Source organism: Lytechinus pictus, chromosome 3 (genome assembly GCF_037042905.1).
Source record: "Lytechinus pictus isolate F3 Inbred chromosome 3, Lp3.0, whole genome shotgun sequence".
Classification (NCBI taxonomy): domain Eukaryota; kingdom Metazoa; phylum Echinodermata; class Echinoidea; order Temnopleuroida; family Toxopneustidae; genus Lytechinus; species Lytechinus pictus.
This window is the reverse complement of record NC_087247.1, coordinates 4,974,536-4,989,801: the sequence shown is the minus strand read 5'-3', so window position 1 is coordinate 4,989,801 and position 15,266 is coordinate 4,974,536. Positions and strand designations below refer to the sequence as shown.

Sequence of the window (15,266 nt, the reverse complement as noted above, 5' to 3'; positions counted from 1 at the left end):
TTCACGCTTGTCTGCATTGCAGACAAGGAAGTTAACAAGATCAACCAAATAGTGTGTGGTTGATCGACTTTTCCGACTACCATACTGGTTTTTATCAAGGAATGGTTCAATGTCAGTAAGCAACCACTTAACAATGAAATGTTCTGCTATCTTAGAAAAGTGGTCAGTCAAGGCAATGGGGCGCAGTTTTCCTAGTGTTGGCGGATGTTCCTTGGGAATCGGGATGACCATGACCATGACCATGATGATGATGATGATGTTGATAATGATGATTATGATGATGATGATGTTTTGGTGAATACTGGTATTGTTGGTTATAGTGAAGAGCAAAGTGATGACAATGATATTGGTCATGGTGACAGAGTTTATGAAAATGGGATGATGGTGATAATCATCATCATTATTAAAATACTTTTCTACAAAGACATAGAAAACATGCTAACAATCTAACTTTGACATCACTTTGACCAAACTTGGTGCAACAAATTTAACAGCTATAATTTTGCCATATTAAAACACAATTTCCTATGAAGTCTATATAATCACTAGATTAAAAATGTGAACATGAACTTCAACAATAAATCTACAACAATATGACTGTGCTCAATTGCAAACAAACTCTGTGAGATCATTAACATATTTTCAGAAAATAAATCATGACATAATAATTAATATATTGGAAAAAAAACTGTGATGTGACTAGAGAATGTATGTACATATCATAATACAAATTGCAACAAAAGGAATAAAGTAGTAAAGTGTAGGCTTGATTATGTACACATAACTTGTGAACAGCTTTATAAAACACCATCCAGTGGCCCATCCATAGACAAATTAATCGTGAAAATCAAGCGTACAATTCATCCCTAACCTTTGTGTTATGGGCCCAGGGGTGGTATTCTGGAACACTGTCATAACTTTTGTCATTTCTCTCCGAGATGTGACACCGCTATGATTGTCACAAATCGGTATTTTGAACATTGTCTTTTCCACCATATCTCTCTAAGTTCCCGCCCATCTTTTCGGAAGCAACCCAATCAAAATCATTGTTAGATCCCAAAGAGAGCCCTTCTAGCCAATAGGAAGGCCCCGTGGCAGGCATAGGCATATCCCCAATAAAGTTGCAGGCATCGCGCAACTACGTGTACATTGATTACAAATTACTTAATTACAAAGAGAGACAGGGAGCTGTGAAGGATTTAGAAGAGAAAAAGAAAAAGGAAAAACAGAGAAAAAAAGGAGTAATTAATATGTAGGGCCTAATTGTAGCGTGAAAAAATAATTTTGAAAATGGTCATGGATATTAAAGTTGAAGGATCAATCACAAGTCACAGGATCGATCGCAATTCAAAGTAATCGATCACAAGTAAAGGATCAATCGCAAGTTAAAATATTGATCGCAATTTAAAGTATTGATCGCAATTGTAAGTATCGATTGCAAGTAAAGGATCGATCGCAAGTCGAAGTATCGATCGCAAGTCAAGGATTGATCACAACTTAAAGTATCGATCGCAACTTAAAGTATCGATCACAAATCAAAGTATCGATCGCAAGTCAAAGGATTGATCGCAAGTCAAAGGATTGATCGCAAGTCAAAGGATTGATCGCAAGTCAAAGGATTGATCGCAAGTTAAAGGATCGATCGCAAGTTAAAGGATCGATCGTAAGTCAAAGTATCGATTGTGTTAAGTATTCAAAAATCAATCGCAAGTGAAGGATCGATCGCAAGTCAAAGGATTGATCGCAAGTCAAAGGATTGATCGCAAGTCAAAGGATTGATCGCAAGTCAAAGGATCGATCGCAAGTTAAAGGATCGATCTTAAGTCAAAGTATCGATTGTGTAAAGTATTCAAAAATCAATCCCAAGTGAAGGATCGATCGCAAGTCAAGGATTGATCGCAAGTCAAAGGATTGATTGCAAGTCAAAGGATTGATCGCAAGTCAAAGGATTGATCGCAAGTTAAAGGATCGATCGCAAGTTAAAGGATCGATCGTAAGTCAAAGTATCGATTGTGTTAAGTATTCAAAAATCAATCGCAAGTTAAAAAGATCGATAAGTCAAAAATCAATCGCAAGTCAAGGATTGATCGCTATTTACAGCATCGATCGCAAGTCAAAGTATCATCTAACATCATGACCTTCGCCGAGTGAAGACGCAACCTTTCTAGCAGCTCTAAACAGCTCACCCACGTGTATTTTGAATAAGAAAAATCTTGTGAGGAATTTAAGTCACCAAGCGGCAACACGAGTGAAAGAGCGAGAACTATGGAATCTGGAAGGGGGAAGCGGCCCTCTTTCTTCTGAGGCGGCAATTTTACCGGCTATCCAGCTTATGTTGAATGAACAGTCAACTAAATTTGAAAATCGTTTTTCGGTTTTGGAAAGCAAAATCTTAAAAGAAATTAAGCTGATTCGTGAACAATGTGCTGAGGTGGTTGCTACCGTTGAACATCATTCTATGGAGCTGAAGGAAATGAAACAGGAAATGGAAAAGCTAAAAGAAGAAATGGCCTTCGCCGTAAAAGAAAATAAGGAGGAGCTCGACAAAATGGATACCTATGTAGCAAGAGAGAACTTGGTATTCCTTAATGCAGACCTGCCAACCTCTGGGAATGAAAAACTGTATTCTGTGATTAAAAAAACTGTATTTTTCCAAAAAAAAGTGTATTTCATAATAAAATGCTTGGCGCACTCGCTCATCGCAGCGCTCAAGCTGCATGCAAGCTAAAATGCGCACTGCTCTTGCAGATGAAAAAAAAAACATTAAAACATGTGTATATCTTCACCCTGGTTTGAACAATATGATTGAAAAAAAAAACAAGTTACCTGAAATTACATTGATCTAATTTTTGTTTAGATCAACCATATTTGTGCACGTTTTATGAAATAGAGACATATAGAGATTATTTTTCTCAATAAATTATGATTTAGTTTAAAAAAAAAAAAAAGTATTTTGCAAAGAAAAAACGTACTGCCTTATGTTGGTTGCAAAAACGTACTAAATACGGCTAAAACGTACTGGTTGGCAGGTCTGCTTAATGTACCGGTACCTGAAAAGGTAACAAGAGAAGGAGGAAAGGAAAATGTGGAAGAAACAATGAAAGAGTTTATGATAAATAAACTACAGTTCACGGAGCAGGAGGTGGAAGGTATCGAGTACCAACGTATACACCGTGTCCAAGCCGGAACGTCACCAAGGCCAATCAAAGTAAGATACCTATGTTATGCAGATAAGGTGTCTATTCAGCAGAGGGCGAATCTCTTGAAAAATACGAAGATGTATATAACGGACGATCTATCTCGGAGGGTGAGAATGGAGAGGAGCCAGGTTGAGGCGTTAAAGGCAGCAAAGGAGCGGGGAAACTCGCCTATTTTTCGAGGGCTGAGCCGACGAAGTTGATAGTCGACCACGTTTGGATTCCGAAGAAAGACCAACCGAGATTCATCGAAAAGCTAGGAAGGAGAGTGGAGATAAGGAAGGATCAGGTAGTCCAACGGAGAGGAATACCCATTGTGGTCGATCAAGGAGCACGCAAAAATAATGTGATTGAAGCTGCAGCAAACCAGTAATTTTTAGTTGTCCTTAATTGCTGTAATAACGAGGAGAGCGCGAAAGGAAAATTAGATTATGCAGAAAAAAAAGAAGCGACAAAATTTTTTCAAATTTAAGAGGAAAATCCTGTGAAATTATCTTCAACTCCATCAGATTATTTGGTCTACTGTACAAGCAATTTGGAAATACATCCTTGGAAATAAACTGTGAAGACGGAGATGCTGAAACATTGTTAGTGAAGTTTGTTTATTTTGACACACAGTAGCAAAAGGGAACTTGCTTCAAGATGTGAGATGCATATTTTATTTGAGAGTAATAGACATTTATTCATATCTGTCTGAGGATTGGTCAGGATGGTAGTATGGATTTAGATAACATGGATAATGAGACCAAATGTTTAAAATTTTATTTTTTGGCAGTATGATGGACACAGAAAAGAAACTTACTTTAAAAAGAAAGTTAAGAGAGTTTCTGGGAAATTGCGGGAGATAGAAAGTGCTTGGAAACTATATGAAATCGATGTGTATTGGTAATGGAGGTCCTGGTAAATTGTAGCAACATCGGATTGTACAGAAAGGGAAGTGCTGTTTGATGGCTGTACAATATTATTTTTTCATTTACTTGCTGAGTATACTGTACACATGTCATTTGTTTTTGTTATGATAATGTTTTTCATATCGTTGTACAATTTGTTTTAAAAACCCAAAGAGAAATTTAGGGCGCCCCTTTGCCTGGCTCAGGCAAGGTTTACGGAAATAGATAATGTTAGTGTTTTAGTAGAAATTATACCTTTCGGAGAAAAATTGCATATTTTTTAGGTTTAACTCGTATCAGAAGATTATATAAATATGGTATATGTCTCTTTAGAAATGAATTGTTTGATTGCAATATAGGGCATCATTTTGAATATATTATACAATTATATCAGGCTTTGAGAAAGTATAGTGGGAATTATTAATCCTCGGTTGGACTGGCAATTACTATTTTTCCCAAGGGGCGAAGCCCCGAGGGAAAAATAGTTACATTGCCAGTCCAACCGAGGATTAATAATTCCCACTATGCTTTCGAAACAAACGCCTGATATATTTGTTTTATATCCCTCTTTAACTTGTGGGCCTATAGTCCTTACCGATGTTTAACCGATCTAGGCCAAATCTAACGTTGTTGGACCTCGTCCTACTCTAAGCCTGTCGAGATAATGCTAGACAGTTCCTGGGTAGGCTGCGCGCGGCTTCTACCCGACTGCACTTAATGAGAGGTCCGCTGCGCTGCGTTGGCCGTTGCTGCAGTGGCACTCAAAATAAATACGCGCAGTCAAAATTTATGCTCTAAAATTTAGTATCGGATCTTGACTCACCTTGTTAGGTATGTTTATTCCATATTAAAGGATCCTGTATGAATAGCCTTTGGAATTAGATTTTCTGCATTGTAATCTAGACCCAATTCCACCGTTGTTTTTCAGATTGTCGGTACGGTAATTTGGGCGAGAGCTTGTATTTTACTTTATTTACTTTTTGCGAATGATCGATATCTGGGTCAAGTCAGGGAGCATGCGCAATTCAAAGTTGAGAGAAAATATCGAGCATGAGCATGCGCAGTTCTGCCCATGAAAGTATATCGAAAAATATACGGAGCTACAAGAAAACTATACGGAGCTAATTTCAGCGATGTGTTTTCCTATTGAAATTATACTTTGTCACATGATCACGAATTGACCAATCGTTTATCTAGAATACTCATGAATATTCATAAGAGGGATATAAATACATATAACCTGCGCTTGTATGTCTTTGTTCATCCTTGCTGGAACAAATACAAACCAAAATGAAGAATAAAATTTTCAATAGGCCTATTTCGCTATCGGGCTAGAGGTCTGTTGTATAATATCACAGGAGGGATACAACGAATGTTTGAGGTATTGATTGAACATCGCATGCATTAGAGTGACTTGTGATGGGGAGTGGCTCATGATTGCACATCTTTTTCATCCTAGCATTAATTGAGTAGACTATAGTGAATTTATACAAATGAGCAACTCTTTTGACTTTTTTATGCTTATTTTCAAAGCCAGTACAATAGAAGGACATACTTCTTGAGAGTATTTGTAAAAAGAAATCACACAATTCGGCCATTTTGTATCAGGCATATAGTGGTAGTTGAAAATAAGAGAGGAGAGAGAAGTTTGAAAAATATTGCAAATCCTTAAGGCAAATTTCCTTGTTGTAAATGTAAACCTATTATGTTTGTTAAAATAGTTGCAAGTGCCTATTTGGTTAGCTTTCAAAATTAAAAGGAATAACAAGTGTATCCTTTTCTTTTTCCCCAATCAATGCAAGGATGAATCTGGAACATTTGAATGGGGGAAACCCCGAAATATGAGAAAAAATTAGAAAGAATTTTTAAATGAAATTAAATAATTTTATACCCATCTTTATGCTAGGGAATACACGGAAGATTTTAGGGATTTCTTTAAAAATGTACCAACGTTAACATTTGAAGATTCTGAAAGCTGTGAAGGGGATATATTAGAAGAGGAGTGTATTTCGGTACTGAAAGAAATGAAGCAAAATAAATCCCCTGGAAACGATGAGTTAACAGTTGAATTTTATTGTACATTTTGGGCTGAAATAAAGGATGTATTGATTGGTGCATTCAATGAAGCTTTTGCTCTTGGAGAACTTTCTGCATCACAAAAACAAGCAATTATTATTTTATTAGCTAAAGAAGGGAAAGACCCACATTACGTAAAGAATTATAGACATATTTCGTTATTGAATACAGATTATAAGATCTTTTCCAAAGTTTTAGCAAAACGAATTAAAGAGGTTTTGGAAAGCGTTGTATTAGCAGATCAAATAGGATTTATCAAAAACAGGAATATAGGAGAAGCTATCAGATTAATTGATGATATGCTTTTTCATACGTTATATAATAATATCCCTGGGTATATGATAGCAATTGATTTAGAAAAAGCCTTTGATTCGATATCCCACAAATTTTTACATCAAACATTAGGTTCATTCGGTTTTGGCCAGCAATTTCGCAAATGGGTCAAAATATTGTATACAAATAGCCAAAGTTGTATTTTTAATGGAGGAGATTCTCCAAGCTATTTTCATGTGGAAAGAGGGGTAAGGCAGGGAGATCCGCTTTCACCATATCTTTTCATTTTATGCATAGAAGTATTAGCGCATAATATAAGATATAATAATGATGTTAAAGGAATTTCCTTTGGAAAGGAAGAAGTAAAACAGGTTATGTATGCAGATGATATGTCGCAAGTAAAGGATCGATCACAAGTAAAGAATCAATCGCAAGTTAAAGAATCAATCGCAAGTAAAGGATCGATCACAAGTAAAGGATCGATCGCAAGTCAAAGTATCGATCGCAAGTATAGGATCAATCGCAAGTAAAGGATCGATCGCAAGTAAAGGATCGATCGCAAGTAAAGGATCGATCGTAAGTTAAGTATCAATCACAAGTCAAAGGATTGATCGCAAGTAAAGGATTGATCGCAAGTGAAAGTACGGATCGCAAGTAAAGGATCGATCGCAAGTCCAAGTATCAGTCAGTCCGCAGCCCGTCCGAAAGTGCTCTATTTTATTCAGCGGTATGCATAGCCGTCCGTGGTTATGCATACGTAATGAGCTGTGAAGACGAACTTTCCGATCGGTGTTTTTTGCTCTTAGAATCGTTTATTCCTCACAAAATTGGTCTTATTCTATAGATAAAACTTTGAAATTTCTCATCAGCTAAATAAAATGCACATTTAATGTATTTTGAAGACCGATATTTAGCTTAGAAAAAGTGATTTTTTTTCAAGAAATATATGTGAATAAACAGAGCGCATTTTTGCATCGAAATCACACTTGCGTCAAATTGATATTATAATCAATATAAAGCGTAGACATTCTTCTTTACGACTGAAAAAGAATTAGGAAATTTCATGATGTAGCAAAGTCAGGAACCACAAAAAACCACGGCAATGTCCATCGCAAAATGATTGGAATTGCAGTAGAATTGCCGACGCGTTCTGATTGGTCAACAGCGGCGCACAGACTTACAACATTTCATATAGCTTAAAAAACCCGGAAGTAGTATGGAAGAGATCTACGGCGAATTGCGTAAGCGCAATGTTTTGACGAGTGCAAGGACCCTGGTTCGAACCCGCCGGACTGTTTTTTTTTTTTTTTTTTTTGGGGGGGGGGGGGGTGATGGGGATATGTTTATGCTTTTTCTTTAAATCATATTCCTTCATCGTTCCTACCCAGCTTTATTCTCTTTCTGCTTTCATGAGAAGTTCTATTTAGGCCTGTATTTATTAAATCATGGAGCTATTAATAGCTCTATGATTAATTCTTACTTCTTCTTAATCACTGCTTTTGATTTTCAAGTTCTTGATTACACTTATTTGGGCAGGGGTGGGAAGGGAAGTGAGTTAAAGGTCGAGTGCACATCAACAAAAAATTATTTGAATAAATACAGAAATTTCCCTTCTTTAAAACAAAACAGTTATATACACAAAACAATGGTATGCAAATAGAGTTGATTATGTCACTCACATCACATTACTTTTTAAATTTTTGCTGCATTTTTATTATATAAATTCTAGCAAATTTGATCTTAAAAATCTTCCTCGAATCACAAAAGGTTACATTTATGGAAACTACGAATGTTAATGGAGGAATTAAAATCCCTCTCAAAATTTGTTAATGAAAATTAAAATAAAATATACATGTCATGTACATGTATCAAATAAAAAAATACACAAGAAATTAGAGTGCGTGTGACATAATCGGTTCTGTAATTTGCACATTGACCAAGATGAGCATATAATTGTTTTATAAAATTAGGCAAATTTCTCAATGTCAAAATAGTAATCTTTTGAATCATAGTTTTAATGAAATTTTCTGCAATACTTTATTTTTCTTTAAATTCAAATTAATTTTTTGGTGGGGTGGACTTCTCCTTTACTCTTTGCTTGGAATAGGGAATGCACATTAATATTTATCCACGAACAAAATTGTCTAAACATATGCAAATCAGTAATTGGACACATGCTCACTTTCCTTTCATCCAGGCCACTCCCTCACATCCACCAGGTTTACAGTCTTATAACAAAAATGATGAATTAATTATAATACCATCACACCATAGCTCCATGATCACACAACATTCATACAGTGCTTCACAACAAATATTTCACTTCTGTTCATATATGCAATAATTACTGTGGAAAACAAAAACAAGGCGTAACCACATTCAAATACCGTTTAAAAGGACAAATATATTATACCTTTCGAAAAAAAAAATTTGTGAACATACATGGCACTTAACCTTCAGCACATTAGATAACATATAATAGAGTTGCTTGAGAACAAAATATAATTATGGGGCATTGCAAGAAACTTATGTTCAATTGCAAATCAACTACATGTTTGTGTTTAATCAAAGGACTTACCCTTAATTTTGGAATGTGTGATTGAGTAGAAAGTTTCTTGCAATGCACTATTAGTAACATTAAAAATGTTTTTTGGTTTTGAATTGTGAATTTTTATTTTTGTCAAGCTGTATTCCTGTCCAAGTCAGTATTCTTAGTCCTCCCCAAAACTGTGCTCTAATTTTTTTGTTTCCAATATTGATCAATTTTCTGTTGTATCATTATCAGTCCAAAATTTGCAAACGAAAAAAGGGCTTTGTCCAAATCATGGTCTGACCATTATAGTACATGATGGAATCTCCCAGAATGAAGTAGCAAGCAGAGACCAGAGTCAGCAAGTATGCAGATCTGTGTGTAGAAGAGACAAAAAAAAGAGAGAAATAGTCTAAATTACTAAATAATCATTCAAAGTATGAATTATGTTACATGTAAGTCAATTGAGACTAAGTCTAAGTTCAAGTACTGTCTGTGACAGCCACAATTTTTTTGTTTGAACAAAATGGTTTATAAATACTACTGAGTACGGTAGTACCAGACTTTTTAGTTTGACTTTAAACTGTTTATAGTCTCTAGAGTAGACTGTCTGAGCTAATCATCATTTAATTCTTAGCCTGGGGCAAAAATCATCATGGGACATGGGGCTCAACGAAGTTCGACTAATAAAGAAAAAAAAGGTTAATAATTTTCAACATAAATCAAGAAATATCTCAATCTATAAAAACTTGATGGAATTCGGAAGCCTGATAATCATTGAATAAAACTTTAGACGGGATCTACTTATTAAGCTTCGTTTATATTAAGTCTTAATTTAAAAAAAAAAAAAGTCCACCGTCCACAGTCACATAGGCCTATATAATAATGCGAGCCATCTGCCATCATTACAGAAGTTTCAACGTATGGGACCAAAGGCGAAATTCTACCAACCCGCGACGAACGTAATTTTGTCATTATTTCGCGCCATCGTGGAGTGAACGAGAAGGTTACTTCCGGGTAAAACGTAAATCTCTTGATTTTTAGGGTATCATTTTCTCTAAAATTAAAATATAAGGTGAGTTTGCGTCAAGTTGGTTCTGACATATTTTGAACAGTGACTTTTCTTCTTTCTAAAAAACTCCGATCGAAACAATTTGGTTATGTAGCAAAGTCAGGAACCAAAAGTGAAATTCCGACTACAAAATCGCAGTTAAAATATTACTAAAATAAGCATCAATTAAAGTGGTAAAAATGGTAGGTTGAAAATGTCGAAATATTGAAAATTATATACCAAAGTGTAGATGAAGGTCTTGAGAATAACTTACCACAATTCGTTTCGACGTAAACTGAAGTTAGCGACCAGTACAGAGCTATAACTTCAGCCCCTCCAATTCAGTGGGAAAATCAAGCCAAATTGATCGCACGTTTTCCTTCGGAGACCGCTAGAGGGCCGCTGAATAAATTTCCGTGAATATGCTCATTATCGCGCGAGCTGCGGTCTGACTGTATCAATCGCAAGTCCAAGTATCAATCGCAAGTCAAAGTATCAATTGAAAGTCAAAGTATCAGTCAAAGTTTCAATCGCAAGTCAAAGTATCAATCGCAAGTAAAGGATCAATCGTAAGTTCAAGTATCAATCACAAGTCAAAGGATTGATCGCAAGTAATGGATTGATCGCAAGTAAAGGATTGATCGAAAGTCCAAGTATCAATCGCAAGTCCAAGTATCAATCGCAAGTCAAAGTATCAATCGCGAGTAAAGGATCGATCGCAAGTCAAAGGATCGATCGCAAGTCAAAGTATCGATCGCAAGTCGAAGTATCAATCGCAAGTCAAAGTATCAATAAAGGATTGATCGCAAGTAAAGGATCGATCGCAAGTGAAAGTACGGATTGCAAGTCAAAGTATCGATCGCAAGTCAAAGTATCGATCGCAAGTCGAAGTATCGATTGCAAGTCGAAGTATCGATCGCAATTTAAAGCATCGATCGCAAGTTGAAGTATCAATCGCAAGTCGAAGTATCGATCGCAATTTAAAGCATCGATCGCAAGTCGAAATATCAATCGCAAGTCAAAGTATCAATCTCAAGTAAAGGATCGATCGCAAGTAAAGGATCGATCGTAAGTTTAAGTATCAATCACAAGTCAAAGGATTGATCGCAAGTAAAGGATCGATCGCAAGTGAAAGTACGGATCGCAATTTAAAGCATCGATCGCAAGTAAAGGATTGATCGCAAGTAAAGGATCGATCGTAAGTTTAAGTATCAATCACAAGTCAAAGGATTGATCGCAAGTAAAGGATCGATCGCAAGTGAAAGTATGGATCGCAATTTAAAGCATCGATCGCATGTCGAAGTATCAATCGCAAGTCAAAGGATTGATCGTAAGTAAAGGATCGATCGCAAGTCAAAGTATCAATCTCAAGTCAAGGATCGATCGCAAGTCAAAGGATCGAACGCAATTCTAAAGCATCGATCGCAAGTCGAGGCATTGATCGCAAGTCGAAGTATCAATCGCAAGTTGAAGTATCAATCGCAAGTCAAAGTATCAATCGCAAGTCGAAGTATCAATCGTGAATTAAAGTATCGATTGCGAGTTAAGTATTAATCGGCATAGATCCAACACCGAAACATACTTGTGGGTTGTAGCATGTGATTATATTCATATAGCAAGTGGACAAGAGTGTTGATACACATGTTTTCATTTAAAAGGTGCTTTTGGTGAAACATAAAAAAGAGATTGGCAAAGATCTAACGCTAAAACATACTTTGGGGTTTTAGCATGTGATTATATTCATATAGCAAGTGGACAAGAGAGTTGATACTTGATCCACATGTATTCATTTCAATAAAGGTGCTTTCAATGACAAGTGAAAACATATCAATTTGATATTCAGTGCCCAGTGGGAAGCATGTTTTTTTTTTTGGATGAATGAATAGCGTATAGGTAATCTAAATGCAATCGCAAAACAAAGATTATTATTTTTTTTTTGGAATTCACATCAAAATGGAATACAATTGAGAGCACTATTTTGCTTCAATACAATTTCATACCTGCTTATATCACACTTAGGTAGATAAAATCTTTTATCTTTCTGTTGCACATATTGCATGTCACTTGGGAGAGGAAAAAGAGAATGCAACTTGTGATTAGGAAAACAGGTACAAGATTCCAAAAGATAGGATATTCTCAACATCTGCCATCACCAGGCAAATTTGGAAAATAGTCTTGTCTTGTAGGCATTTATCAATACGACACTTTGATATACAAGAAAAATGTGAAAATATTACAGAAACTATTCTACATATACATGTAAAATAAAGAGCATTTATCAATCTGAAAAAAATATCCTTTGTAACTCCTCATCTATCATCCTAATTCATTTCACAACCCAGCATCTGCCCAGCGATTTATATCAAATTCCCCTCACAATATCAAATTCTCGCCAATGGTCGACCTTGTCAGAAAGGTTGAGAGCTTAGGGTGTGCGCTTCCTTGTAGCCCCCTCTCTCTCTTTTTCTGTCACTGTACTTAACTCTGGATGGTTTATGCTTTTTGAGAGTTACTATCTGTTTCATGAATATTTGTAGAGGCAGCTAGACCAGTTTGATAACATTTGTGTTTGGATCTCCTGTTTAACTTTGATGTCTCATTTTTTATCTAACTTGGCATTTCACTGTGCAGCCATTTTACAACAGCTCAACATGATGTTCACTCAGCCTTATTAAATCTCTTCACTTTGTAGTGTACAATAGACTTGACATTGACAATGGGATTGGTCAAGTTTGGATCTTTTGTTATCTTTCTTTTTATTCTTGTACTACATGCAAGTGAATGTAGTACTTTGAACACATCTTCCCTATGTACTGAGTGTAGTATCCCTCTTCGTTTGAAAAAGTGTTATGGCATTCGTATTGCATACTATGCAAACACTGACGCTACATTTCAAGTGCTTCTTCTTAGATCTGGTGATATTAGTCCAAATCCGGGTCCTGAAGGATGTGATTCTTCTACGACTGACACCGCACAGCACAATGCATCATCACAGCATTTAAGACGTAAGGTGTATGATCGTGTCCTTCTTCATAGTCTTTCGCACACCAAACATTGGCTGGACAGAGAAGTTTGGGAAACCATCATCTCTCTTGACATTGCCAGGAAGAAGAAGAAGCGTACGCATCGTGGACGTAGGTCACCGGAAAAGTGTCAACTTCAGTTGGTGACACAACACATGTGTCTGGCCACTCCGCCTTCTTTGCCATCTTCGCCTTCGCCTTCCCTGTCCTCCACACCATCTTCAACTAATGATGTCATTGAAAGACGGCTATCAATGAGTATGTTGAATGCCCGGTCCTTGCGGAATAAATCTGATGAGTTCCAAGATTACGTCCTCGAGCATAATTTTGATGTAGTGTTCATCTGCGAGACATGGTTGACATCATCTGATGACGCAGTTATAGCCAATCTCCTTCCTCAAGGTTATACCTTTAGGCATAGGTGTAGAGCAAACAGGAGAGGAGGTGGTCTTGCGATCCTATACCATGATGGACTGACGGCAGCTATAAGGCCTTCATTACATATGAAGAGCGTCGAGATGATGTCTGTTACTTTATCATCCACTAACAATATCAGTATTGACGTAGTTATGGTATATCGCCCTCCTGGGACCCGTGTTGCCTTCTCTACTTTCATCGAAGAGTTTACTGTTATCTTGGAGGAGACCTCTTTCCGACCCGCTCCCCTTGTTATTACAGGTGACTTCAACATTCATTTGGATAACTTGACTTTGCCCAACACGAAGAAGTTCAATGAACTGCTTTCCAGTTATGGCCTTGTTCAGATGGTAACATCACCTACGCACGAACGTGGTCATATTCTTGATGCTTTCATCATACGATCTTCTGATAGAGATATTTTCTCTGGTCTTCGTGTAATCCCTGGCATTTCGGACCATTCGACAGTAGCATGCTTTCTTAATGTGGCCAAACCACGTCCTGAGGTGAGACAGTCGGTTGTACGTAACATCAAAGCTATTGACCGAGTATCGTTCGCTGATGATCTGAAGCAGAGCAACATTGCTGGTGGCTCCTCTCTGGATGTTCACATTGCAGTTGCTCAGTACAACACAAGCCTCATCAATCTAATGGACAAGCATGCACCGGCTAAGTTGTGCAAGGTCAAACTTCGCCCTCAGGCTCCTTGGTATACCCAAGAGTGTACCGTTGAGAAACAACGACGGAGGCTTCTTGAAAAGAAATGGCGGTCTTCGCGATTAGAGATTGATCTTCAGTTGTATCAAGAGCAGAAACGGCACGTTAATTATCTTATTCGTCAGTCTAAGCAATCTTACTACAGAAAAGTCATTGAAGACTGTGGCGATGATTCTAGACGTCTGTTCCAGGTTGCTAATCAACTTCTTAACCGGAAGCAGTCATCCCCTCTTCCTTCACTTGCCTGTGATAAGTCGCTAGCAGATATCTTCAATAATTTCTTTGTTGACAAGGTTAATTCAATCCAACGTAGCCTTTCTCCAGATGTTTCTCAACGACCTTGTCTGACGGATGAAATTTTGGAAGTTTTCGATCCGACCACAGCAGATGAAATCAAATCCCTTATTTGTACAACTCCTGTGAAGTCAAGTGGACTCGACCCTGCTCCGACAAAGTTGCTTAAAGAATGTGCTCCAACAGTCGCACCAGTGATTGCAGCGATAGTCAACATGAGTCTCTCTTGTGGTGAGGTTCCCAAAGCACTGAAGCTGGCCCACATCCACCCTCTACTTAAGAAACCATCTTTGGACTGTGAGTCACTCCTTAGCTATCGGCCAATCTCCAATTTGCCATACCTATCTAAAGTATTGGAACGTGTCGCTTTTTCTAGACTGTCAGACTATCTCATTGAAAACGATCTGATTGATGGAAGGCAGTCTGCATACCGTCCTAATCACAGCGTGGAGACTCTCTTGGTGAACTTATCGAATGACATATTGTCAGAGCTTTGGTTTGTTTAGACATGTCTTCTGCATTTGACACGGTTCACCATGGCATACTTTTGGATATTCTGTCATCTCTTGGTCTTCGGGGAAAGGTCTTCAGCTGGTTTGAGTCATATCTATCTGATCGATATCAGCTGGTTTGTGTCAACAGTGCAAGGTCAGATCAAGTTCCCCTGACAAGCGGAGTTCCCCAAGGATCGGTGGGAGGTCCTCTACTTTTTTCTGTATACATCAGTGGTCTCAAGCATATTTTAGATAAGCACTCTGTTATTAAGTACCACTGTTACGCCGACGATGTTCAGCTGTA

At 37.3% G+C, this 15,266-nt stretch overlaps 1 protein-coding gene across 1 annotated transcript; it reads left to right on the top strand.

Annotated features, from left to right (window-relative positions):
* Positions 1-12,733: 12,733 nt before the first annotated feature.
* On the top strand, positions 12,734-14,974 carry LOC135153775 (uncharacterized). The gene has a single exon (XM_064097911.1). It carries the CDS (start codon positions 12,734-12,736, stop codon positions 14,972-14,974), a length of 2,241 nt encoding a protein of 746 aa, XP_063953981.1.
* The last annotated feature ends 292 nt before the right edge of the window (positions 14,975-15,266 follow it).

Excerpts from the sequence above, each read along its gene's own strand:
- LOC135153775 (XM_064097911.1), top strand. The coding sequence starts at position 12,734 with ATGGGATTGGTCAAGTTTGGATCTTTTGTTATCTTTCTTTTTATTCTT.